A 26,045-nucleotide genomic window follows, 5' to 3' on the forward strand; every position below is an offset into this window, starting at 1 on the left:
GCTTGTTTTAAGCCATAAAGAGCCTTTTTCAACTTATAGACATGATGAGGAAATTCTACATTTTCAAATCCGGGAGGTTGTTCTACATAAACTTCCTCCATAATATAACCATTCAAAAATGCACTTTTCACATCCATTTGATATAATACAAAATTTTTGTAAGAAGCAAAAGCAAGTAACATTCTAATAGCTTCTAATCTAGCAACGGGTGCAAAAGTTTCTTCATAATCTATGCCTTCCTCTTGACAATAACCTTGAGCTACAAGCCTAGCTTTATTTCTAATGATATTCCCATTTTCATCCATTTTATTTCTAAAAACCCATTTGGTTCCAATAATAGAAGTATTAGATGGCCTCGGCAATAATTCCCAAACTTTGTTCCTTTCAAATTGATTTAGCTCTTCTTGCATGGCTAAAATCCAAAACTCATCATTTTCGGCATCCTTAAGACTTTTTGGTTCAATTTGAGAAACAAAAGCAAGATTATTAAATAAATTAATAGAAGAGCGAGTTTTCACACCTTGTTCGAGATCACCAAGAATCAAGTCTTTGGGATGAGACAAGGCATACCTCCATTCTTTTGGCATTGATGAAGAACCTTCTTCCTTTAAGCTCACCTCTTCTTTACTCGTAACCATTTCTTTGCCGTTGTCACTAACGAGTAAATCTCCAAAATTTCTTTCTAAATCATCACTACAAATAGACTCATTAGAAATATTATTGCAAGATTCATCAAATACCACATGCATAGATTCTTCAATAACTAGAGTTCTCTTATTGAAAATTCTATAAGCTTTACTAGTAGATGAATAGCCAAGAAAAATACCAATATCCGTTTTTGAATCAAACTTTCCAAGCTTTTCTTTGTTGTTCAAAATAAAACATTTACAACCAAAAACTTTGAAATACCCAACATTCGGAATTTTGTTATGCCAAAGTTCATAAGGAGTTTTATTTAATGAAGGTCTAATTAAAACTCTATTTAAAATATAACAAGCGGTATTAACGGCTTCCGCCCAAAAATATTTAGGTAAATCATACTCATTTAACATTGATCTAGCAAATTCTTGTAAAGTACGATTTTTTCTTTCAACCACACCGTTTTGTTGAGGAGTCCTCGGAGAAGAGAAGTCATATGAGAAAGACCATTATCTTCACAAAATTTTTCAAAGGCAACACTATCAAATTCTCCTCCATGGTCACTTCTAATTTTAGTAATTAAAAATCCTTTTACATTTTGAACTCTTTTTACAAAACTAGCAAATCTTTTCAAAACATCATTCTTATGTTTTATCATCAAAACCCAAGTAAATCTTGAAAAATCATCCACTATAACAAAAGCATAATAATTTCCTCCATAACTAGCTATTTTAGAAGGGCCAAATAAGTCCATATGGAGTAGTTGAAGAGGTCTAACAGTAGAAATCATATTTTTAGATTTGAAAGAAGACTTAGTTTGCTTACCCATTTGACAAGCGTCACAAATTTTATCTTTTTCAAATTTAAGTTGAGGAAGACCTCTAACTAATGAATTTTTTGAAATATTTGAAATCAAGTACATACTAGCATGTCCTAGTCTTCTATGCCATAGCCAAGAGTTATCAAGCAAAACCGAAAGACATTTATCATTTGTAGGACAATCATTCAAATCAATAGTATACACGTTATCATCTCTATTTCCTACAAACAAAACTTTTCTATCACTAGCATTTTCAATTATGCAATTATTCTTATCAAATACAACTCTAAAACCTTTATCACATAATTGACTAATGCTGAGTAAGTCATGCTTTAAACCATCAACTAATAATACATTTTCAATGAGAGTACAAGAGTCATTACCTATAGTACCCTTACCAATTATTTTACCCTTCTTGTTATCACCAAAAGTTACTAAGCCACCATCCTTCTTGGAAAAATTCACAAACTTGGATGGATTACCCGTCATGTGTCTTGAGCAACCACTATCCAAGTACCACTTATTTTTCTTGGAGGCTTTCAAACAAACCTAAAAACAAAGATATTCAAAATTGACATTTTGGTACCCATACTTGTTTGGGTCCTAGAAAGTTAGTGTTCACAAATTTAGGAATCCATTTCATATTTGCATTCATATTAAAGATATTGTATTTGGATAAGTAACAAGAATAATCTTTATGTCCAAACTTACCACATGAAAAACAAACAACATTATGCAATAATTTATTTCTTAGACTAAATTTGTGTATTCTATTTTTATTCGAAAAATTATTTTCTAAAACATTGTTAAATTTTGTATTTTGAGAAACTTTTCTTGCTAAAGGGATGTTTTGAGAATTTTTCAATTTAAAGCACTTAGGTCTAATATGACCTTCAACACCACAATAATGACATATAGGCACAAATCTAGATTTATCATGCTTAGATACAAATTTACTGTTAGATTTAGACAAGATAGGGGATGCTTTAACAAATATTGTTTTAGAATTTGAAGGTGTAGAGCATTCATCAATATAGCCTAATCCTCTTTTATCACCATATGACTTACCTCCTTCAAGTATTTTATCTAATTTTTGAGCACCTATCGTTAACATTTTAATAGACTCCTTAGCCCTACCAAGTTCTTGCAAATTATTTGATTCATTTTCTTTGAGCAATTTAATTGATTTATCTTTTTCACAACAATGCAATCGTTAACATTTTAATAGACTCCTTAGCCCTACCAAGTTCTTGCAAATTATTTGATTCATTTTCTTTGAGCAATTTAATTGATTTATCTTTTTCACAACAATCATGCTCAAGAGACTTGACTTTATCAATTAATGCATTTTTCTCATCACAATCAAATACATGCTTTTCACAAGGTACATCAATTTTAACAATATTATGATCCTTCTCTTTTAAGCAAGAAATTTCATTCAGTAAAGACTTATTTTCAATAATTGAAGTCTTATATTTCTTTTTAAGCACAACATACTTTGAACTAAGTTTTTCTAAATCAATTGTCATCTCATCAACAAGTTTAAATAATTCATGATAAGAAAGAGATTCAAGAGTTACCTCATCTTCTTGTTCATCTTCTTGTTCATCATCTTTGTCACTATGAGCCATGAAGCAAATATTTGCTACTTCTTCATCACTTCCACTTGCACTTTCATCACTATCATCCCAAGTAGCCTTCATTGCTTTCTTCTTGGATTTCTTAGATGATTTGAGGAGAGGACAATCCGTTCTTATATGACCCGGCTTTTTACATTCATAACATATTACCTCATCGTTTTTGCTCTTTTCACCTTTTGACTCTTTTTGATTTGTGAAATGTTTCTTGAATTGTTTCTTCCTTTTAATAAAATTTTTATACTTACGTGTGAAGTAGGCGACATCATCTTCATCAAGGACGTCCTCATCTTCAGAGTCAACTTTGATGGACTTTAGGGCTATACTTTTCTTCTTTTTGGATTCTTCTTCCATGTGGCCGTTCATGGTAATCTCATGTGTCATGAGAGAACCAACGAGTTCATCCAAAGGAAGCTTTGTGAGATCCTTTGCTTCTTGAATCGCCGTCACTTTTGCCTCCCAACTTTTAGGTAGAGACCTAAGAATTTTTCTTACATTTTCGGAAGTAGAATATACTTTTCCAAGATTTTTCAAAGCATTTAAAATATTAGTAAATCTAGTAAACATATCACCAATAGGTTCATTTTCCTCCATTTTAAATAGTTCATAATTATGAACTAACATGCTAATTTTTGTTTCTTTAACTTGATTGGTTCCCTCATGAGTTACTTCAAGAGTTTTCCAAATTTCATATGCCGAAGAACACATACATACTCTATTAAATTCATCATTACTTAAGGCACAATACAGACAATTGATAGCACTAGCATTTAAAGAACATTTTTTCATATCATGCTCATCAAATTCATTTTCTAATTTAGGCACCTCAATATTATTAACAATTTTTATTGGAATGTAAGGACCATTACTAACATTTAACCACAATTGATAATCAACGGATTGCAAATAAATTTTCATTCTAGCTTTCCAACATGTATAATTTGTTCCATCAAAATAAGGTGGCCTAGAAGTTGATTGCCCTTCACTAAAACCATTTTTAACACATAGGTTTGCCATAAGCTCGAACAATAAAGTTTAGATAAAAAATCTATGGGAGCAACCTGCTCTGATACCAATTGTTGGATCGGTATGGCAACCCTAGAGGGGGGGTGAATAGGGTTTTAACGATAAAAGTGTTTAAACGTGATTAATTTTTCTAATGATGAAACTTTTTACAAATAAGTAAAAGATGATAATTACTATAACAAAGTAATTCAAGTCAAAACAATAATCAAGTAGAACATGCAATAAATCACAATAATAATTTTGAAATTAAATAGAAAAGAGTCAGAGAAAATGACACCGTAGTTTTATAGTGGTTCGGTCAAACTCGACCTACTCCACTCCCCAAGCGCCTCTTGGGAATTTGAATAAAGAACTTTCTCGACTCTTTCCACGGATCTGAGTCAAACCGCTACACCGCTCTTTTTACGAGTTCAAGAGCAAACTCAATCCTTTCCACGGCGCAGGATCAAACCGATACAAGTATTTGAGTTTGATAATAACACACCACAACTCTCTCAAAGAGTAGATTTACAATTTGGGATACTCACAACTATTTCCTCACAATACAAAAATAATCCCTCTCAAGAATAAGATGAAAAGAAATAAACTTGTAAGCTTGGAGAGAGCAACAAACAATGAAGACTTTGAACAAATGAGGATTGGAGAATGTATGTAAGTTGTGTATTTTAAAATGTGGGAAAGATGAGTTTATATAGAGGAGAAAAGTGGCAAAATGTAGGATTGAATATTGACCATTGGATTGTGTTAGGAATAATGGAAGGTGGAGATTAAAAGTAAATAAATAAGAAAATTTTCTAAATTCATTTATTTCAAAATTTTAATATAATAGTAATATAATATAATAATAATAAAAAGTTATGTGAGTAACGGTCAAATGAAATTCAAAATTTATTATAAATATAATAATATAATAATAATAAAAACTATGTGAGTAACTACCAAAATTTTAAAATATAATAATATAATAATATAATATAGTAATAATAAAAATCGATGTGAGTAACGGTTAGATTCAAATTTATATATTGTAAAAATAACTTTATTTAAAAAGATAGTAATAAGAAAAACTCCACCATTTGTTACTCTTCCAAAATCATAAATGTCATACTTTGATATATTTTGATTTGTCCATCATTTTGATTTTGCTGCCACATCATCACGTCGGGTATGTTGTCTCGACTGTAATTTCTTCGTTTTAGCTCTGATTTGAGTAATTGAAAAGTCGTTGAAATTGTTATTCCCGACCTTATACTGTGGACAGTTCAAAATACTGAAAATAATTAATAATTAAAAAGTAGGTTTGTTATCATCAAAAACATCAATTAATTGATTGAAATTAATTAAAGTGAGATCAAGGCCAAAAAGCCAACATTTGATGCAGAAGCTGTTTAATATACAAATGTCTAAAGGTAGATCAGTTGTTGGTCATATAAACGAATTCAATATGATTGTAAAGCATTGATTTTGGTATCGAAGTGGTTCACTGAAAAGATGTCACTTTTTTTTTTTTTTTTTTTTGATCATGGTCAATTCAGATAATGGATGGCTTGTGGAATTGAAAAATCCAAGCTTTATTGTGACGCACAATTCTTGGATGTGACACATTAATATCCAAAAATTCCACAATTTTTTTTGAATCTTCCAAATTAAATGGAGAATTCAATTCCTATTTCACTTCGTGACTGTATATTTATTATTCCTAGCATCATAGGTCTTACGTTTCTGCTTGTCGGGAATGAGAATTTTTTCTTTTTCTTTTTAATTTTACTATTCATGTTTATCGAAAATTAAGATGTAAATTTCGTTCTCGTCTCCAACTAACGTGGGATCTCATGTTTGGTTTTTATAAATTTTTTAAAGTTCTTAATCGATATACATTTACACAACAATCAGTAAGTCGTTTTAACCTTCGTTTTGTTGTACTAAAGAAATTACGAAGAACTTTAAATTCCCTTTTTATCTCGAGAAAAGAAAAAGGGCAATCAATGTTGATGTTTGTGTGAAAGAGTCCCCCACCTAAAAGCATGCTTGCTTCCAACATTTGTAAACAAAGTTTCTTGTGGTTCACATAATCTCACTTCCAATTATTGCACCAACTCATTCATCAATTGGATAAGCTTCGGTCTATCAGATATATATTGAGATTTGAGACTCGAAAACTTTATAATAACGGATTTTGTTTTAGTGTGTTCGTGGGTTAGTTCAGTTGTTCGGGTTGTATAACTTTTCAACACAAACAACCTTATTATAAAGAATAATCCAAAAAAATTCATGTATTTGATTGACGTCAAACTAGGTGGATTGTTTTAATTTAGGACAAAGTATCACTCTAGCAAACTCATCATTAATGTAAACTTCTTAGTATATTTTATATACTTTTACTTGGCTTGGGTCAACCCGAGGGTTTTGTTCTATGAACTCGAAACCGAATCGAGTCAGTTCGGATTCGGAAAAATGAACCCAAACCAACCCGAAAAGCTAATCCAACCCAAACCAACTCTTATAGTTCGAGTTGGATTGGTTCGGGTTGTCGGGTTGTTGGGTTGAATGTACACGGTTAGTTGTTTCAACACCGGTCATGAAAAAAAGAGTGATATATTCATATTCATAATTTGGTTCTCATTCCCCTAACTTTATGTCAATCAATCAAATAGCTCTTTCCCTTCTCTATTTATAATTATACCATCTTTTTCTTCCTCCTCCTCTAGTCCCCCCACGTAATAAATTTTAAAATTAAAATATAGGTAAACACTAATTCGTTAATAAACACCTGTTAAGCTACTCTGAACATACTTCAGTGAGTAAAGACATCGATTATGTAACAACCTAAGCCTACTGATACCAGATATTGTCCTCTTTGGAGTTTCCCTTCGAGATCTTCCCCCCTCAAGGTTTTAAAATGTTGTCTATTACGGATAGGTTTCTACCGTCTTGCACCAACCGATGTGGGTTCTCACAGATTAGCATTCTAAAGTTTAATGGTTTGATTGTCCACTGCGTAATTCTTACTATATTTTACTTAGAAAGTCAAAATCCAGCTAAATACTGACTCATTAATTAAAGACTCGTTAAGCTGCTCCAAACATATTTGAGTAAATATAAACATTGATTATATATTTTAAATGTTGAATACACTGGAGAACGTACTAACCGAGTCATTTTATAACAATTTAAAGATTATTGACCTATTAGGCACAAACACGAAAGTTCACAGACTAAATCAATAATTTAACCCTAAAAAATAATCATCGTGCAAACTTACAGAGTCATTTGATAACAATTTAAAAAATAATCATGTACGTTTCCTCTCGATTTTCTTCTTATCGTTTCGTTTGAAGTCTTAGTCAAATAAAACATTTTTTTTTAATACTAAAACAGATAAAATTGTAAATAAAAACATTTTATATTTAAAAAAAATACAACTGAGTCAATATTATTCTTTTTTTTTTTATTAATTTATTATAACTTATAATCAATTTGCATTACAACATGCATGAACCTAAGAGTTAAGATAAATAAAAACTCAAAAAGTTAAAATTAAAAATAAATAAATAAAAGAGAAGTCTTGAAGTCTTTTTTTTTTTTTTTTTTTTTTAATAATAATTAAATTAGTAAAGGGTATTATTAAAATGAATTGGGTAAATTTGATAAGAAAATTCCATCAAATAAGGAAAATGTGATGAAATTCTCCCACCTCTCTCTCCCAATCTCTATAAATCTCTCCCACTGCTGTCTCTCTCTCTCCCATTCAAATCAGCACATAAAAATCCTTTCTTTCTCTGTGTTCTTGGTGTCTCCATGGAAGGTGTTGGAAGAAGTGAGCTGCGAAGAGGCCCATGGACCATTGAAGAAGACACTCTCCTCATTCACTATATTGCTTCTCATGGTGAAGGGCATTGGAACAATTTAGCCAAACATGCAGGTCCTTTTTGCAAAAACAAAAGTTTACCCTGTTTCTATTTCCACCCTCTCTTATTCTTCTTCTTCCTCCTCCTCCTCCTCTAGGCCTTGAGAGAACCGGAAAAAGTTGCAGGTTGAGATGGCTGAATTACTTAAAACCCGACATCAAACGTGGGAATCTCACTCCTCAAGAACAGCTCCTCATCCTCCAACTCCATTCCAAATGGGGCAACCGGTACGAAACCGTTTTGATTCGAAAAATTAATTTTTTTCTACTCGTATTGATGGAAGAATCAAAGAACTTGAAAGTTGTTTGTTCGTGTGTATTTGTTGTTGACTTGTAGATGGTCAAAGATTGCACAACAATTACCGGGAAGAACAGATAATGAGATAAAAAATTACTGGAGGACGCGGGTACAAAAACAAGCAAAACAGCTCAACATCGAATCAAACAGCGAAAAATTCTTGGAGACAGTTCGTCATTTGTGGATTCCGAGGTTGCTTCAAGAAATGGACCAAAGATCATCATCAACTTCGTTTAACTACAATTCTCCATCTTTGGAGAGCTTCTCACAAGCTCTCCAGCAGAACCCATCTGGTTCATCCGCCATTGAAGCCAACCAGAGCTCAATTCAGAGCTCTGGGGTTTATTATCAATGGCCAGAGTCCTCTGAAAGTGTTTCAGAAGAGTTTGGGAATAATTCTGATCTGCAGCCACTGGATAATGGTGAGCTTCAGGTGGACCAGCTACAACACCCATTCTCTTTGTTGGGTGCTGCTTGTGGAGTTGCAGAGTTTGATGGCCAAATGGCTGCATCTGATTGGGTGTTGGAGGATGATGTGGCAGAGACCTTTTGGAATTTGGAAAATTGTTTGTAGAGATTAATTGTGGCTTTTCTTATAGGTGAATTAGTTTAATCAACTACATCTTGTAAAGAGATGATCTTTTTTATTCAATACAAAAGTATCATAGTAATTTTATTATCATAAGTTATAATTTTGGATCTTAAATTTGATGATTTATATTAACTAATTTTTTAAAAACATTTTGATTTAATTTACTACTAAAATTTATGTATAGGTAAGGTTTGGAATTTTTTTAAACTTTTTTAACGTGTTCTATTAAAAATGTTTTTTATCTTAAAATTTTTAAATACTTCAAGTAACAATTTTTTTGTTTCATAAAAGTGTTTTTTGGTTATTAAATTTTTTAAAAAAAAACAAATATTTATAAAATAAAAAATGTAAAGGGAGTATAAAAGGACGTAAGAGGACAAGTCTATCAAAAGACTATGCAGGAAGATGAGGACAATAAAATGCATCTTTTCCAAGTCTTCTTTGGTAAGTTTGTATCTTCAACAACTTAATGAAATGAAAGACTTTGGAAAAGTTGAAAGAAGTCTACTTCAATCAATTTTTGTAAACTAAGACACTACAGATGTGATCGATCACTATGTTTAAAAAATATTCTCACTCTAATATTTGATGGGCTCCCAAAAGAAAGGCAATCTCTTTCTTCATCGAGAATCTCTAGGCAAAGAGTAGGGGGAAGGAAGAGATACTAATATAGTAAAAAGATAATAATAAAAATTATATAAACCACGACCAAGAAATTTCCATTCCTTAAGGTCCAATTACAAGAATGAGAGTTAAGAAGTAACCAATTTTAGTCACTTATATACTTCAAGTTAGGGTGAACTCATCCAAAGAAATTCTAAAAAAACTTGGAAACATTTCTTATATGTTGTGCAAAGTTGAACTTCAAGATAAAGATGCATTAAATGCACTTTAATTTACATTTAATAAACTCATAGTTGAATTTATAGAACTAATACAAAGATGGTTACTAGTTCATTTCTTTTATTGCATTATTTTAATTTTTTATATTTGTTTGTCATTTAAGCTAATTTAATATGAGAGTAAAAGTTATATCATAACTCACATAAGTTACCCTATTTCATCATTAACTAATCATTTTAATAGGGAAGTTATGAGTGCATTTAACTCATAACTCACCTAGGTTAAGGTTATCAAAGACTATAAAGTCTTATAAAGTCTTGTTTACTTTCATTGTAGACCTCAAGTCTTAGAATAAAAAAGAAAGGAGTTTCTATTTAAGCTTTGTTGAGAGCTAAACTTTTACTCTGCAAATTCTTGTGTTTAGAATTTGTATACTAGAGTCATTCAAGTGGTATTGATCAAACTTCTTGTACAGTGATTCGAATCACGAGTTTAGAAACAAATTTTCTTTACTCTTGATCTTGATCACCAAGGTAATCTGTTCCAAAAACTTTCTCAAAAGTTCTTTTGATTCCTTATCATAATCGGGTAATCTAAATTAACTAGGCAATATATTAACTAGGATCTAGTTTCCAATAATGCGGAATAAAAAATTGGAATCTAAAACTTTAAGCAATAGAAGGATAATAAAAGATAAAGATAAGAGATGTACCCGGTTGGGTTACGTCCAGTTCTCTACTACTGATGCAGATTTCACTAAAATAGTGCGAGAGAAGAAGAATACCAAGAGTTTACAACCCTCAAGGATGATTCCACTTTTATTCCAAGAAAAAGGCCCACAAATTACTCTTACATCAGCTCTTTCAAGGGAACAAACTGCACACTGTAGACATAGACAATATATTACGCAATAATTTCATATCGAAGTTCTAGTTCTAAATACTATGGAATAAACCATTGACACTTGCACTTCAAAGTGCAAATAAATCAACCTAAAACTTTTAAGCAATAAGAACGATTATAAAAATAAGGAGAAGGGATTCTATGAGAGAAGAATACAAGAGTTAACTAACAACAATCAGAGATGATTCCTCACTTTTCTCAAAATGCTCACAAACCACTTCTTGCAACAGCTCTCAAGAGAAATTGTTCACTGTAAACACAGAAAAATATCACATCGCACAAGAGAAATTGTTCCTTATTATTTAGCCTATTTTCTCTTTCAACTTGGTAAGTCCCTATTACTGTTATAGCAGATTGAATTGGGATCCAAATTGCTATTCAATGAGCACATAAGCCTTAAACAGCTAAGGAATGTCTTCTATAATGCCAAAAAGTCATGACAGCGTTGCATCTTCAACTAATGTGAAGTCATAACATTGAATTCCTAATTTGAAACGAAGGATAAATCAAAATTATATAAGTTTCCTTTTATTTCGTCTTTATCATGAAGAGTAAAAAATATTGTACAGTAATACTACGTCCAATCTCCTAGATATAGCTCTAACATCGCTGACTACAAACTCTCCAATATAACTAAAGACAAAGGGAAACTACGTAGAAAATAAGTTTACTCTGTGGTTCGTTGCTACGCTGATCAAGGACCAGACGCGAGAATCTTGAATGCTCCTTCGGGTTTCAATCACTGTCTTCATTATCATCTGTGAGAAGAAAAAACCACATCAAGCCCAGGATAATATGACCAAACCAGAAGCAGAATCAATCAACCACCAAATCAGATTTAGAAACTTTCAAAGCTTCTTTAAGAAAACGTGATATACAAAAATCAGCAAGTCTACTTTAAAAGTTGATGGCTTGTTACCCTCATTGAATTCTTCTTCACCTTGGCTTTCATCAACATCACCATTATCCTCTTCATCGTCCTCCTCTTCGCCGTCCTCATCATCATCATCCTCCTCCTCCTCCTCCTCCTCATCAGTATCATCAACATCATCACCTTCAGTTTTAACTGGTATTTTTGGTTTTGGAGGTGGTGCTACATAACTGGATGTGGATCTTCTACGAGAACTTGAGACAATGTTACTTAAGTCAATGCCTTCAAGCTCTTTGGCCCTTTCCTTCTTCTTCTTGACATCCTTAATTTCTGATCACCATAAGATACACGATGTTGATTGTGAACAACAATAAATAATGATCAACTATAAACTGCAGCTCCTATCTTCTAGTATGTTTACTAATATACCAGATACGATAGAGCTGATAACCCAAAAAAGCCCTCCAAAGTACATAGTTACATATAAATTTAACTTATTGTCTATGTCTTTTTCTCATATGAAACTAATTTCATTCAACAAGCAAAATTACACGTAGGAAACCAGGTCAAACAGGTTAGATTAAAATCTAGCTCCCCCCACCCGCACACCATCAGAGATTTCCTTTCGTTTACCTTTTTCAGTGGGATTAGCAGACAATCCTTCTCTGGATAGTATCCCCTCCAACTCTTTTATAAGTTGTGATTCACGTTTGCTTTCAGGTGCCTGCTTCACTTTCTTATAAATTGATGGAGGAACACTGTAAGAGAGATTATTGATCTTCATTCTTTACAGGTCAACTCAGAAGTTAAGCACACAAACGGTAAGGACTAGAAACAAAACCTCATCCCACATGATTTGATAACCGATTTCAAGTGCTCCACACGCTTGCCATAGACAGGAGTTGAAACTTCTTTCTGTGAGGTTTGAAAAAATCACCCAAAGTCAATTTATTAACCATCAGATAAGGGAGGAGAAAAATAAATCTAACCTTCACAGGTTTTTCATTGGATGATTCAGAATGGCCATCTTCAGAGACATTTTCACCACCTTCTTCATCACTATCCTCCTCCGATGTGTGCTGGACATGCTTTCTTTGCTTCTTGGCAGAGACAATCTCCTTTGTAGATCTTTTCCGCTTTTTCGTTTCATTAGAGTTTGATATTCTTCCTTTAGTTACATTTTTCTTTACAGGCTTTACTTCATCGCTTTCCTCCTCACTGCTGCTCCCCCCTTCTGTAGAATGAGAGCTTTCTTTGCTTACCTTTTTGGGAGTTTTCAAACGAGAACCTTTCTTTTCATTAGAAACTTGCTCGGCAGCTTCACAAGAATTCAATATCTGATTTTAATATTCATAAGAGAAAATTATCAGTATGCTTGACATTATAACCTAGAAAAATGGAAACTCAACAGGATTGACTAACCTCCTCTACTTGTTGGCTTATAAACTTCTTACAACCATCGAGAGCATATTTAGTAAGTTTAAGGTCATCCTCAAGAAGGCGGCGAACTCCAGCCATAGTAACTTTCCTGAATAAGCACATTGTTTTTATTATTTATTTATTTTCTATTCGAGCATCTATGCAAATAACATGATAACAAATTAGACAGTAATAATCCAAGGTCCTATGTTCCAAATCAGAATAAGAACAAAGGATTGAGAATCATTTCCTCCCTTTCCTACTCTAGTTGTACAGCTAGATACAAGAATCATTTTGTGGGTGGGTAGTCCCACCAGAAATCAAGAATGATTCATGAGGTTATGGGGAAGGAAATTCCCAATTGAGAAGAAGATCAGTCCCTGCTCCCACCCTCTTTCCTCTCTCTATCCCACCCCCTTTCGGTATAAATGCTTCGTGGTAATAAATGACTTATAAGACTCAAGAAGTTAAGTGCATACAAGATAAATATCTGAAATCAATTAGTCGTTAAAAGATGGTGAGTGTTCAAATCATGGCCACAGTTCAATTCTTGTGCAAATGTTGTAAAAGCTCACTACCAAGACTAAGTCATTTTTTTCTCCCAAATATTTTATAAGCTGTAAAGTGAGATTTCTAAGAAAGAAATGAATATTAAAATTAGTATATCATACTTTTTTCAAAATTATGACTTTATGAGAAGTACTTGATTAGCAACTCTAGTACCCATTCTTGAAACAATTACTCAGTTGGAGCTAAATCCGGTTTCAATTCCACAATGTTTGTTGTGAACGAGAGGTAAAACAATGAATTATGAATTTTAAAAAGAAAATTTTTATGGTTACATTATGATGTTCTTCCAGCCAATTTTGGACTTCAACAAAGCAACAGGGATCAAAATACAGGAAAAGGGACATGGATTAATATAACATAAACTATGGAAAATCCATAGCATAAGATATCAATAATTAAAATAATAAGAAGAAGAACTTACTCCGAATTAGCTTTAAGATAAGGAGTTCTTTTTCTAATAGCTTTCTTAATTGTAGTCTCAGTAGGAATATCTTTGTCATCTTTGTCTTTGATTCCTTTGACTTTGTCAGATTCAACATTTTTTGTTTTATGTCCTGCGAGAAGGCCCATAACTGGAGAGTCTTCCATTTTCTCCTCATCTTCCAAGCAAGGTTCCTTTGCACCTTTCTTGGACTGATGCCCTTCAAGTGACTCAGCAGCTTCTCCTCTACTCACACTTTTCCCCCCAGTCTCCTCAGAAGACTTTGAGACATTGTCTTCCTCCACACCTTCTAAGCACTAAGATACAGAAACAAATTTAAAAAAAAAAAAAAAAAAAAAAAAAAAAAAAAAAAAAAAAAAAAACTCAATTCAAGAATAATAACATTGTATTGAAGAAATTACAAACTCTGAATCTCAAAAGACACCACAGAAAGTACTTGGAACATACTATTTTCAATTATGAACATATTTCTTCAATAAGAAGTGAAATTCATTTAAGTATATATTACAAAGAGAGACCTGAGTTCATGTGTCAGTCAATAGGACTATAATTGCAGAACAAGATAGAGCAGAGAGAGTACGCCAAGCAAAGGCCAAAAAAAATGAGTAATGTCCCAAACCACACCCAATGTCCCTCCTCACTCCAAAATTCTAGAAATTCGCCATTCCACATATTTCCAAGTATGGCTTTTGTAGCCACTACCCGAAAGATAAGTGTAAACTTGAGCTGGATGCCACACATCAACTGTTCTACATTCAGATTCACGTACATGAAAACAACAAGAAATCCCAAGCAAGTTCAGTAAACTTACTCAATTACAACATATTTAGAAGATTCACATGTTGACTATTTAACGCTAGTGACAAGACTTGAATGATCAAGAAGCAGATGAATGAACTAACTTGATGAAGGTGATCCAATATTCATGCCAAAAAGATAAAGGTTCCTTCTATGGTTTATGGGATTAGTCTGGATTAATAAGTCAATGCCATGATGTGTATATATAGTTTTTCTATTGGGGAGGGAAGGATTATCCTAGTGCTCTATCAAGTATCAATAAACCTACAAGAGCATATTTCTTAGGTCCATATTCTCATTATAGATCTTTGGCAACTCGAGTTGAGCTTCTTGTGAAACAGTTTGATAATAAAAGAAAAAATAAAGCCACTTTTTCCATAAGACTCTTCTACTCTTTCAATTGTCATCATTCGTTACAATAATAGAACTTAGTAAATGTCACCATAAATATCAAAGATAAAACTTACTGAACATTATAACATTGAGCAGAAGGCATAACAGATATAGGATGCCACCTTCAAGAAAAGCAAGATGTCACAAACAGAGAAAGAAGAAAACATTACCTTCACCAGACACTGCTTGATATATCTTTTATGCACATCTAAAGCGTACGTCTCCATACACAAGTCCTTTTCTAACAATCTTCTAACCCCCTCAAAAGTTAAAGAGCTGTGACGAAAAACAAACAGATAAATAGAAGATTGGATAAGGCATCAAGGTTTTAACTATTCTTATAAATAAGGATTATAAATTAATAAAGTAATAAATCAAATTTCTTGTACTGAAAAAACTTATAATGAGTAAAAACTTCCACTTATGCTGCTGCCAGTAAGGTTATACTGATACCAACACGTTATCCAAACTTTTTAACCAGCCTCTAAATAGTGGTGTTTAATAATGTCGTGAGATTTTTCTACAAAGACAGGTATCTTTAGCCCATAATAATGTCCCGCCATTGTGCTTGGTACCAACACCTCTTATAAGTTGAAAGGAATGTACGGAAGTTTTCAAATGCAGAATGCAGAGTAACATCCTTGTGTCTTATCTTAGAAATAAAGACACGCCATCTTCTGAAGTTATATTAAAAAAGTTCATTCAAATCCACTCACAATGTTGATGATTCTACACAACTGCACTCAAGACAATTGCACTATACCAGATGTTCAAATTCCAGCTGGTTATAGATCTATAACATAAAAATATTTGTCAAGGTCACAAAATAAGCAAGTGCGCAAAGAAACAAAAAGTACCAATTCTTGTTTGGGAGACATCTCAAATCTGCTTTATGCTAGTGAGGAAAAAAAATATAGTGAAATTATATATAGTAACTGATTTTAAAAACCTTTCTTAGATGGCCTGATTTTGCGTAATTGATGGCTTTAAGAAACAGTTGAACTTATTCTTCTTTCGATCTATGGGGTTGTGAAAAGTGACATGAGAGACAATAACTCTATTGTTCTTGTCAAGTATAGCTGATTGGTAAGTAAATGTCTACCTCCTAAAGATTGTAGGTTCAAATACCTCCCCTGCATTCACGATGAAATATTCTAGAAAAAACTTGATTTTTGCAAGCGCACATCTATGGTTACTAAAGTTAGATATGAAAACAAATTCAGCAACTGGTATGAAATTGGTTTCCAAACCAACTCCCAGTGATGAGAAATTATTTGGGAAGCCAACACTATGGCTACTAGTTAAGCACCGTCGGATGTATGAGAGATAACAGAAAAAGTATCTTGAATCCGGTACCAATGATTATTAGAGGGCCTGAAAATTTTTTGATCTACATCTAATGGAAAGTAATAGACAATCACCTTGTGGCACTCTCATCCAATAATTTTTCCCTAGTGGCCATGAAAGACAAAGAAAATGTAATGGAACAATATAATTGCGTCAATTCAAAACGTAACAGTTACAAACAAATGAAAAGGTCTTATTGCTACACACGTGCATCTACATTCAGGAAATTGACGTTAACGTTATTCTTGTCTTATGTTTAGACACGAACCTACAATTTGATAACGAACAATAAAAGCCGCTTATACAACCGCCCAAACATAACCATACCGAGAAGAATGGAATAGATACAAAATTCTCCTCTCTTTTATAGATTACAATGCCCAAAAGAAACCCTAGAACCACCGAGAACATAGAGACATGAAACTCAGCTGACGGTATAGGGTCTAAAACTTACATAGCTCCCAAAACATACGTACACATAATTAAACTAAACGAGGAACATATTACCGAGATAGAAATAAATATGAAGAAAAATTCATCTAGAGGTGGTCTAATAAGCATTTTCGCAGGTGCAGGATAAACACTACAGCATCATTAATAGCAATTGAAACAAAAACACCAAAAATCACAGAGAAAAAGAGAAACTCCTCGCAGAAAACACAAACTACAAAACATGCTTCACAAGTCCCCACAGATGAGTACGTTCACGGAAAATGAGAAAAAGTGAAATAGAAAGGAAGCTCACTCGGCTTGTTCCTTGAAGTGAGAGACGCGAGAGAGCATCGCGTTCTGAATCTTCGTCTCTATACCAACATCTACATCCATGGCCTCTTCGTTCGGAGCATCGTTGTCCTGTAATTCCTCCGCCATTTTGCTCTTCTGCGACTCGCACCGATTCTCTGTGCGAAGGAAGAAATTATGGGCTCTGAAAGTGTGTTAGGACTTTCCAAGAAGGACTCTGCTTGACAGAAAAAAGAGGGAGAGATTTTGTTACTGTGTGGGTGCTCGTACAGACTGAAGATCTCATGAAATATCGATCTCGATCTCCGCCGTCCGTTTGAAATGAAAAAAGAACCTACAAGCCACGTCATTTTCCGGTCTGGTAGAGAAATTGGACCGATTGGACCGGGTCGGTCGATTTAGGGATGATGAGAATTTGATGGCCTATTTACGTAAACAATATTGACGCCGTCACCGTCAGATGATCGCTTTTGAAAATTAGCACTTTTTCAAAACCAATTAAGTTTACTATTTTTTTACTATTATAGTCCCTAAAATATTCGGTCCCATGACTATGGTCGTGTCATTGTTCACCTTAGTTTAAAAATATATATTAAAATTTTAATATTTTAATATTTCCAAGCGGTGTGAAGATTAAATAATTATCTATACTATATTTATATTTGAAAATTAATAATACAAGTTGATATGTGAAATCACTACAAGGAGAGTAAGATTCGGATTACTTTGTTGATCGAATATCTCAAGGCAAGAACATTGTTTGAGATTCGAATCACTCCACAAGCAAGATCGATCATCTTTAACTTAAATGATTCTTGTTGATCAAATATCTCAATGCAAGAACACTTGTTTGAGATTCGAATCACTTCACAAACAAGATTGATCATGTCGAGCTTAAATGATTCTACATGCAACCTTAACTATATCGAATTGCAAATAAACTTAGTCATTGGCTAAAGAAAGCACAAAGGCTTTTTTTACTGTATTTTTCAAGTCTACTTACAAATACAACCTACATCATATATCACTAACCGCCTCAAAATAAAATTATTAAACGCATTCTAACGGTTAGTAACATTCATATTTAATGACCATAATTAACTATTAGGTAATTGTAACACAAGGTAAATAAAAAGTTTTAAAATATATCAATGAAATACAATAATTCTAAATTACTCTAAATTATAATTCACTCAAAATTTATAACATGAAACTTTATTATTTTTTAAGGTGGCATAAATTGAAATATCTTTCGATAATTTCAACCATATCTTCTTCACATCTTCATTGAAGTATATTGTAGTGATGTTTCTGTGTTCTTATCACAAATTTTTAATAAAAACTTAAATTTACCTTTAAATTAAATTAGTAAGAAGATGCCACCTCATTTGCCACGTCACAGTCCAAATCACCAACAAATAATATAAATTTAAAACTTCAGATTTTCGGATTAAATTCTTCGATTTTTAAACTTCGGAGATTTTAATAAATATTAACACCGAACTAAAAAGTCTATTTTGCCCAATTTCTAAATATTTATTTATATATATTTTCCAATTTTGGGACTCGTTATCCTTCCGAGTTCCATAAGGGAGGGCTCCGGCATCAAATCGACGCCATTATTGAAGCAGGGTGATCGCGACGGAAGGTTTGTCCGGATGAAAGGCGGCCATGGTGCTCTGGAGGTGGCCAAGACGGCCATGGAGGTTGCAGACGTGGCCTGGACAGCGATTGAGTGTTACAATCACCATAAACCTGGTGATGATGCCACCAAGCGCACTCCTACAGAGGAAGAAAACCTCGACGCTCTGCGATCGGAGAATCGGAGATTGAGGAAGTTGCTCGAACAAAATCTCGACCTCCTTCAGAAGTTATCCGAATCGCACTGTCTGTTGAATGATTGCCCTCCCGATGTATTTCCTCCATTTTCCCTCTTTTTCAAGCTTTTGCCTGCATTTGGTTTGTTTTCTAAGCTTTCCTGGTATTGTAATTTCGTGCTGTTTCCAATTTTATGGTTGAAACGATTTATTTTCCCTTTCTAAATCATCGCTTATTTAATGCCGATGAAACAGTGTTTTCAAATAATTATGAATCTTTCCGGCCCTAGTTTAGTTATACAGAAAAGTTTTTGTTTGAGATTTGAAGACATGTGGTTTCCTTTCCTGAGCTGGGATACATAATTATCATAGTTTGGTATTTGATTCCTTTCAATTATTGAAGTTTTTTTCTATCGTAACTCCTGCGATTAACTCAAGTTATATTTGGGACTTGTAAATTTCCAGCTGTATGCTCGTCTCGTTGCGACAGTGGATTCTGAAAAGTTCTTGAATGAAATAAAAACCCTCAACGAAGCATCAAAAGATGGAATCACCTATGAATTTCCTTTCAGGGAAGCTACAGGTTTTTTCTTTTTTCCTTTATCGAACCAAGCATAATCCATTAGTTGGTACTGGAGTCTCGTTTTCATATTGATTGCTTGATGAATTTACTCTCCCATGTTTGGTTCTTTGATTAGAAGCTGATTCACACACAGCTGACATTCTTGTGAATGTTAGCCGTGAAGCACCCAGTTGGTGGGTATGGGTTACTGAAGATATGGTTCCGAGCAAAGTTGAGGAATGGAGTGGAATTGATTATGAAAGTTATGTGATTGTATCTGAGGAACATGTGGTGGATGCAGTTGCCCACTTTATGGCTAGATGCATAATGTCAAACCCAAAAACTCGGGTATGCCTATCACTTCGAATGGAATTTCTGCCTGGATTTCTATAACGAATCTTAAATATTGAAGTTTTCCAAAATGCAGAATGTATCACCTGAGGAGCTGCAGAAAAGTATGTCTTTCCCTTTGTTAATTTAATTTCTGGACTATGGGGTTACACTCGGCGATAGCAATTGTTGAATTAACATTTTGTGCTACTTTACATCTATTTGCAGCAATAGCAAAGGCGTTGGATAGTATGGGCGGCACAATAGAGAAGATGTTTGAAATTTGGCATGCTGGGTTGCTGTTTTATTCCTTAGCCACCTGGGGACTTGCACTGGCTGGGTCAGTTTTCGTTGATTTATTTATCGTGTCGAAAATGATTGTCATTTCATTTTTTCTCGATACCTCGTGTCTAGTACGAAACAGCATACCTGATAGGAGGATTTACTTTTCGGAACTCTTAAGCTTGTGATTGTTGAATTACAAGGATAAATCTCAGCATGCTTGGATCTTAAGTTCATTGTGCAAGCTCTTGTCAAAAAAAAACTAGAGCTTCCCAAACTAGGAGCCCACATCACATAGATTTCATCCCAAACTAGGAGATTTCATTCATTGATTCTTGAATGGGTAAATCTGGTGACCCGGGGATTATTCACTTCCAAGCTCTTTAGTTTTGTTACCCCAATTCAATTTCATCCCAAAGGCAGAAGGAATTCTCCACCGATGCATTTGTGCGTTTGACACGTTTCTGTTTCTTTGTATCGTCTTTTCTTTCAAATTAGTTTTATTTGTTTAAATGTCGGATTGTTTGATGAATTGTCTACTCGTCAAGCAAGCTATTACTTTTTGCTTGGGGATTGGTTTCCTAAGACTTTACCCAGGTTTTGCATATTGCAGCTTATACAAGGGTCGGGCTATATTGAAACTGGCTGCCACCGGTGTCCACCATACAAGCAAAGCGGTGATGAAGGTGCTCTGAAGAAGCTACTGATATTCAACAAACGTATGATGTTGTTTGGGGTTCATTTACCTTTTCATTATTCATCAAGTGATTTAAATAACTGTGCTCGTTTCTAATGGCATTGTTGTTTATTTTTTCTTTTGGTTATTGGTTCATATGGCATTGTAAATCTTGTACAGTAGCTTTGTTCCCAGTTCTACATTGTGTTGTGAAAAGTTTACAAAGTTCGAAATTTGAATTAGTGAATTTGTTGCATCACAGTTGAAAAAACTTGGAAACTAACCTGAAATGGTAAATTATATATGCTCAAACTGTCGTACTTCCAGCAAAAAAAAAAAAATTTATATTTACTTCTAAGCCTTTCAAGCTTTCAGTACAAGTGCATCAGACTAACTTTTCCAGTTGAAGTCTCTCAAGTTCCATAGAAACCTTGTTACCAGATTTGTGTGGCCTGGAAAAGATGAATACAGATGCATGACTTAGCTTGCTATCGTTCCACTTCGCCTGGTCCATCTACTGGCTCAGGATGTTAGACTAACGATCTGAATCGTACAATGTCCAGACCGACCCTCTTTCAGATCTGAGTCATCTCCTGCTCAAACCAGATGAACCAAATTCCATCATTTAGACTAATTCAGTTATCAGCAAAAAAAAAAATCCAATTCCAAACAGCTCAAGAAAGGGAAGAAAGAAAAATGGTAACAGTTCCACAGCCATAAAAGTGAGGAGAAAATATGGTTCAAAGAAATGATCTATCGCAACTTACAGCAGAGTTGAATCATGTTTCTGGAGTTTTTCTCTTCAGTTTCGACACTGAATCGACAGCTACTGGGGTCTCACCAAAAACTGACCTGAATGAATCAAAACTCATCAATAATAGGCACAGGCTTGTTTAGAAGTGGATACACATATTATAGGCAGACTCTCGTCTGAAACGTCTACCGAGCAATAATAAGCTTTACAATGTCAAAAGTTGTTCTTCGAACCTTTATGAAGTGTCTCGATTCCTTAACTATGTTGTAATTTCCATCCCAATATAAAGAAACTATAATTTCTTACTAAAAATTCCAATCCGGAGTTCAAACAATGACCGCAAGAAACTAAAGGTGAGATCCACATTAATTGGGGGGGAGAACAAACCATTTTTTATAAGGTTGTGAAAACCTCTTCCTAGCAGATGCGTTATAAAAATCTTGAGGGAAAGCTCGAAAGGGAAAACCCAAAGAGGACAATATCGGTTAGTGGTGGGCTTGGGCCGTTACACCAAAGATATGGCAGAATCAATCCTTTCATATCAGGTCATACCGAAATATTCTTCCAAAATTTTCCGTGTAAATATTAATTGACCAAGAAAAAGAAATCCTAGCATAACGAGTTCTCAAAAATCTTACTCTTCCTCTTCCTTTTCACACAGATCAAACTGCCTTCAATAAATTTTATGATACCACATATAAAAGGAAAAAAAATATAATAATTAAGGATTGACATTTCACTTACCCACAGGTAGAACATTTCTTGTGATGCTTGCAGAATATAGATAAACAAACAGAACAGACAAAGCCCATATCAATTGTTTTTTTGTGGCAAAAACACCTGCAAATTCCCAATTAATTAGGCACTAGCAATTACCTTCTCTATTGGATACAGAAACGAAAAAATGACGATGAGAAGGGCAAAATAATAAGCACAAAACCACAGCACTTTGTAAGTCACAAGACATCTAACTTACGATGCACGAAAATCGACACCAACAGACTTCGGAAGCTGTAAGAAGGTCCGGGAATGCAAATCAGTTGCAAACACTGTCTGCAGAAAAAAAAAAAACAATACGATATCACATCGAAGTAAGGAAGAGACTATAAGAACTAAAGAAAGCCTCCTGGTCCACAATCAGTCACAATTTGCAGTAAGAAGTCATTGATTCGACTAAACTGTAACTTAAAAATCCTAAAACGATGCGAAAAGTAAGCAAACACTTTGAACTTGGAGGGAGAAAGAGAAAGCAACAGGGAAGTAAAACCCACAGAGAGATACTGAAACAGCCCATCCATTTGCTGAGGCTTCAGATAAACGCCACCAGTTATGTAAGAAGCCTATCCAGCATCAGAAACCAAATCACCACCCAAATGAAAAGAGGATACAGCCTGAGATGGTAAGATTCTGAGGGGAAATAAATGACCCATTAAGAATCATGTACAGGTAGCTTACCTGCTGAAGAAATGCAGAATTGTGCGAACCAATGTAACATGAATCTATAGGAACCTGAAGCAGGAATGAAAAATTATACATGATAGGATACTTATACATTGTTAAGCTGTCATAGCCAAGAGAAAACTAACAATTCAAAGATCCTAAACATTCTTCATCTTCAAACTTGATATAGTTGATGGAGCGATTAATTCGATAGTGCATCTCTATTTATACTTTTTCAATACATTTCTTTAATGATTTTCTCAGTTACAGCCTTTATTTGGAGTACCTAAGGCAAGGGTTTCGCTACTTCTATACTTCATTAACAGCTTGGACCGGTGTTTTTCTTGGTAACTTCTATCCCATAATCTGTTCCTTCAGGGAAACTCCCCTCTCCCCATGTCCTCTTTGTAGGATCTATTTTTGTTTGTTATTTTATGTACATGTACTTACATGCATACATATATTTATTTTGATTTTCACAATTGACAACATCGGTAATAGAAAAGATGCCAGATATTCAACAAATTCTACCATAGGACAAGCAGATAAAAAAGGATCTTTTCTGAATATTGGGGTAACAACTCAAGCCCACCGCTAGCAGATATTGTCCGCTTTGGCCTGTTACGTATCGTCGTCAGCCTCACGGTTTTAAAATGCATCTGTTAGGGGGAGGTTTCCACACCTTTATAAGGAATGTTCCGTTCCCATCTCCAACCGATGTGGGATCTCACAATTGGACTTCAATTCTAACCGTGGAGACTAGATATTTAGTTTTAGACTCCAAGAAAGTAGGTCAATATAAATTCCTGGAGTCTCTTCAATGCATTTAATCTCAAATTCACCTATGGGATGTCTAGAAAAATTTTCCGAAAATTAGAGGGGAAGAAACTACAGAAAAGTTTAGACCAGCGCCACTTTCTAGCATGAAGACCAAACAAAGAACAAGTTAGAGAAAAAATTTATATTAAGCATTTCCATTAGGCATTTGGGGTTGCATTTGTCATTACTAACTGATAATTAACCCCTTAAATTTAAGAGAGTTAGTGATTGATAGAAGTGAAGTCATATAAGAACACACAGAAGAAAAACAAAAAATACCAACCATTGAACGCTGAGCAGAAAAGATGGAATTCATGATTGCAACATATCTGGAAGAGAAAACAGTTACCAGAAGAAAGATTTTACAGTTTGTTACCCATTGTTAAAAAAAATTACACAAATAGATAAATTCAATGCAAAAGATGAGAAAAATCTTACTGTTCAGGTCCATCTGGGGATCCCTGCAAGCAAAGGATCTACACGAAAAGCAAACACATTCACATAGATAAGTCACGTTTTCACAAAAAAATTGAAGCTGATTAATGAAATTACTGTGGAACAGATGGTACAAGTAAGCAACAAACAAAAGAAATGAAAAATGCAAAGCACAAACAGATACGAAAATTGGAAATAAAGAGATGCAGAACAGGAACATGTGCGTACCCGAGGATGGGGATGGAGAGATCCAGATCGGAAAACTTTCTGTATATCTACTCTCACAAGGTCAAGCATTTGGAGCAAAATAATATGTTAGTGAAATTAGATTACTCAAGTTGCATTTAAAGAGTGTGGCAATCAGCAAATTCCATCGTGTCAGCCATAACTTTGACAGCATTTTGCTGTCATCACTCATTACGACAAACATCAATCAAATGTACAAATGAAAGATAACTTCCATATGCTACTCCAATCTCCACAGATATTGTTTGGTCCTAACTGCTAAATCTTGATGATCCATTGAAACATTCTAATTCTAGAACATGACAGAGTTTAACTACTGTATAGACGACAAGAAGCTATCGGCGTAAATAAGCAAATAATCAGCACCAAAAATCATCAAGGATACAACACAAAGCCATGGAAAGCGATCCAGAAAGAAGTGAAGACATGGTCCCTCCTCTGGGGTCTTCCTTGATTGACTGCTCATCCCCAATCATGAATTCCTCCAAATTATTCAATAAACGAGTGCAAAGTGCAGGCATTCTACCATCTTCAAGGCTACGATTTGAGTAAGAAGACGAGTTGTATAGATACTTGCATGAAGCATATCCGGTACCAATGACCACAACCTCATTAAGTTGATTCAGAACTAAAATGGAGTTCAGAAAAGCAAGTACCTATATACCCAAAACAGAAAATTACCAGTGTTCATTACATTTCTACCTGAAATACCAATTTGATAGGATCCATAAGTAGAGAGAGAATCAATCAATTACATGAGAGAGAAACTTGGAGAATGGGAGAGAATATGTGCTCCAGAAAAATGGATTTGTATCCAGTAAAACCACTAACAGGCTAACATCATCTGCAGCAACACAATCAAAAGATCACAAAAAAGAATAAGCCCCTGAAACTCTGATACTCGTACCTGAGAATCCATATGAAAGGAGAGAGGAATTGAAGAAGAACCTGCATAGAGCTTCGAAGGAGCAGAGGCCATGGCTGTTTCTGAATTGGCAACGGAGAGAAGACGCCCAGTTCTACTTCTAATAGACTTCGACGCAAAATAGGCCCAAAAATGTTACAGATTGAGCCACTGAGAAAGACGCCCAGTTCTACCCACCATCATAAATAAACAAATAAAAAGGGAAGAAACTTACCTTTCCGCCGCGAAGCTTCGGATCTCGTTGTTCTTCCTCAACGGCGAGGGTCGCAGCAATCGACGACGGCAACGTGTGGGTTCAAGCAGTCGACGGCGTGGCGGGTTTCTGCAACAAACAAACCTTCGGATTTTCAGGTGTGTGGGGTAGTCGACGATGTATGTTTCAGCCGTGCGATTTCCCAGACTGTAAATGGGAGTTGGGCCCAGTTTTACGAATAGCCCACTCGGCCCATTCTAGAATATGGGCCCACGTTTATAAATTGGGCCAAACTCTCGGCTCAATTCTTTTTTCCTAAG

The 26,045-nt window shown here is 34.3% G+C and overlaps 5 protein-coding genes across 7 annotated transcripts; 2 read left to right on the forward strand and 3 right to left on the reverse strand.

Annotated features, from left to right (window-relative positions):
• Positions 1-2,418: 2,418 nt before the first annotated feature.
• LOC147789755 (uncharacterized) lies at positions 2,419-5,030 on the reverse strand. Its single transcript, XM_087116702.1, has one exon. It carries the CDS (start codon positions 4,111-4,113, stop codon positions 2,656-2,658), a length of 1,458 nt encoding a protein of 485 aa, XP_086972828.1. The 5' UTR covers positions 4,114-5,030; the 3' UTR covers positions 2,419-2,655.
• Positions 5,031-7,803: 2,773 nt separating this feature from the next.
• LOC111809067 (transcription factor MYB62) lies at positions 7,804-9,006 on the forward strand. Its single transcript, XM_023695401.2, has 3 exons — positions 7,804-8,044; positions 8,128-8,257; positions 8,367-9,006. Exons 1-3 carry the CDS (start codon positions 7,921-7,923, stop codon positions 8,899-8,901), a joined length of 789 nt encoding a protein of 262 aa, XP_023551169.2. The 5' UTR covers positions 7,804-7,920; the 3' UTR covers positions 8,902-9,006.
• Positions 9,007-11,167: 2,161 nt separating this feature from the next.
• On the reverse strand, positions 11,168-17,486 carry LOC111809208 (DNA ligase). Of its 2 annotated transcripts, none has more exons than XM_023695598.2 (9): positions 17,251-17,486; positions 15,329-15,434; positions 13,947-14,263; positions 12,959-13,064; positions 12,526-12,873; positions 12,378-12,451; positions 12,170-12,294; positions 11,606-11,866; positions 11,168-11,423 (listed from the first exon to the last, which is right to left on the reverse strand). In XM_023695598.2, the coding sequence occupies exons 1-9, from the start codon at positions 17,373-17,375 to the stop codon at positions 11,401-11,403; spliced, it is 1,485 nt and encodes a 494-aa protein (XP_023551366.1). In that variant the 5' UTR covers positions 17,376-17,486; the 3' UTR covers positions 11,168-11,400. The 2 variants fall into 2 exon arrangements, with proteins under 2 accessions (XP_023551366.1, XP_023551365.1); XM_023695597.2 differs by having other exon boundaries at positions 11,585-11,866; positions 17,251-17,482.
• A 1,314-nt stretch (positions 17,487-18,800) lies between these two features.
• On the forward strand, positions 18,801-21,169 carry LOC111808681 (uncharacterized). The gene is made up of 6 exons (XM_023694816.2): positions 18,801-19,159; positions 19,529-19,646; positions 19,762-19,973; positions 20,053-20,080; positions 20,184-20,295; positions 20,851-21,169. The coding sequence occupies exons 1-6, from the start codon at positions 18,905-18,907 to the stop codon at positions 20,930-20,932; spliced, it is 807 nt and encodes a 268-aa protein (XP_023550584.2). The 5' UTR covers positions 18,801-18,904; the 3' UTR covers positions 20,933-21,169.
• A 24-nt stretch (positions 21,170-21,193) lies between these two features.
• On the reverse strand, positions 21,194-25,911 carry LOC111808680 (basal transcription factor complex subunit-like protein). 2 transcript variants are annotated; one of them, XR_002817109.2, is made up of 13 exons: positions 25,747-25,911; positions 25,556-25,640; positions 25,363-25,451; positions 24,993-25,263; positions 24,590-24,636; positions 24,365-24,402; positions 24,210-24,255; positions 23,123-23,176; positions 22,939-23,007; positions 22,644-22,716; positions 22,412-22,507; positions 21,681-21,765; positions 21,194-21,506 (listed from the first exon to the last, which is right to left on the reverse strand). XR_002817109.2 is itself a non-coding variant. In XM_023694815.2 (13 exons), exons 2-12 carry the CDS (start codon positions 25,584-25,586, stop codon positions 21,693-21,695), a joined length of 891 nt encoding a protein of 296 aa, XP_023550583.1. In that variant the 5' UTR covers positions 25,587-25,640; positions 25,747-25,910; the 3' UTR covers positions 21,194-21,506; positions 21,681-21,692. The 2 variants fall into 2 exon arrangements, 1 of the variants encoding a protein (XP_023550583.1); XM_023694815.2 differs by having other exon boundaries at positions 22,644-22,720; positions 25,747-25,910.
• Between the last annotated feature and the right edge of the window lie 134 nt (positions 25,912-26,045).

This window comes from Cucurbita pepo, chromosome 13 (genome assembly GCF_057944985.1).
Source record: "Cucurbita pepo subsp. pepo isolate OVF chromosome 13, ASM5794498v1, whole genome shotgun sequence".
Lineage (NCBI taxonomy): Eukaryota > Viridiplantae > Streptophyta > Magnoliopsida > Cucurbitales > Cucurbitaceae > Cucurbita > Cucurbita pepo.

Excerpts from the sequence above, each read along its gene's own strand:
- LOC111809208 (XM_023695597.2), bottom strand. The coding sequence starts at position 17,375 with ATGGCGGAGGAATTACAGGACAACGATGCTCCGAACGAAGAGGCCATG. Across the intron at positions 12,874-12,958 it reads TAAGCCAACAAGTAGAGGAG|ATATTGAATTCTTGTGAAGC; the intron begins GTTAGTCAATCC and ends TATTAAAATCAG. Across the intron at positions 12,295-12,377 it reads ATCAAATCATGTGGGATGAG|TGTTCCTCCATCAATTTATA; the intron begins GTTTTGTTTCTA and ends TCTCTCTTACAG.
- LOC147789755 (XM_087116702.1), bottom strand. The coding sequence starts at position 4,113 with ATGGCAAACCTATGTGTTAAAAATGGTTTTAGTGAAGGGCAATCAACT.
- LOC111808680 (XM_023694815.2), bottom strand. The coding sequence starts at position 25,586 with ATGGCCTCTGCTCCTTCGAAGCTCTATGCAG. Across the intron at positions 24,256-24,364 it reads TCCCCAGATGGACCTGAACA|ATATGTTGCAATCATGAATT; the intron begins GTAAGATTTTTC and ends TTTCTCTTCCAG. Across the intron at positions 22,721-22,938 it reads GGCTGTTTCAGTATCTCTCT|ACAGTGTTTGCAACTGATTT; the intron begins GTGGGTTTTACT and ends TTTTTTCTGCAG.
- LOC111808681 (XM_023694816.2), top strand. The coding sequence starts at position 18,905 with ATGAAAGGCGGCCATGGTGCTCTGGAGGTGGCCAAGACGGCCATGGAG. Across the intron at positions 19,974-20,052 it reads TGTCAAACCCAAAAACTCGG|AATGTATCACCTGAGGAGCT; the intron begins GTATGCCTATCA and ends TCCAAAATGCAG. Across the intron at positions 20,081-20,183 it reads ACCTGAGGAGCTGCAGAAAA|CAATAGCAAAGGCGTTGGAT; the intron begins GTATGTCTTTCC and ends ATCTATTTGCAG.
- LOC111809067 (XM_023695401.2), top strand. The coding sequence starts at position 7,921 with ATGGAAGGTGTTGGAAGAAGTGAGCTGCGAAGAGGCCCATGGACCATT. Across the intron at positions 8,045-8,127 it reads CAATTTAGCCAAACATGCAG|GCCTTGAGAGAACCGGAAAA; the intron begins GTCCTTTTTGCA and ends CTCCTCCTCTAG. Across the intron at positions 8,258-8,366 it reads CATTCCAAATGGGGCAACCG|ATGGTCAAAGATTGCACAAC; the intron begins GTACGAAACCGT and ends GTTGACTTGTAG.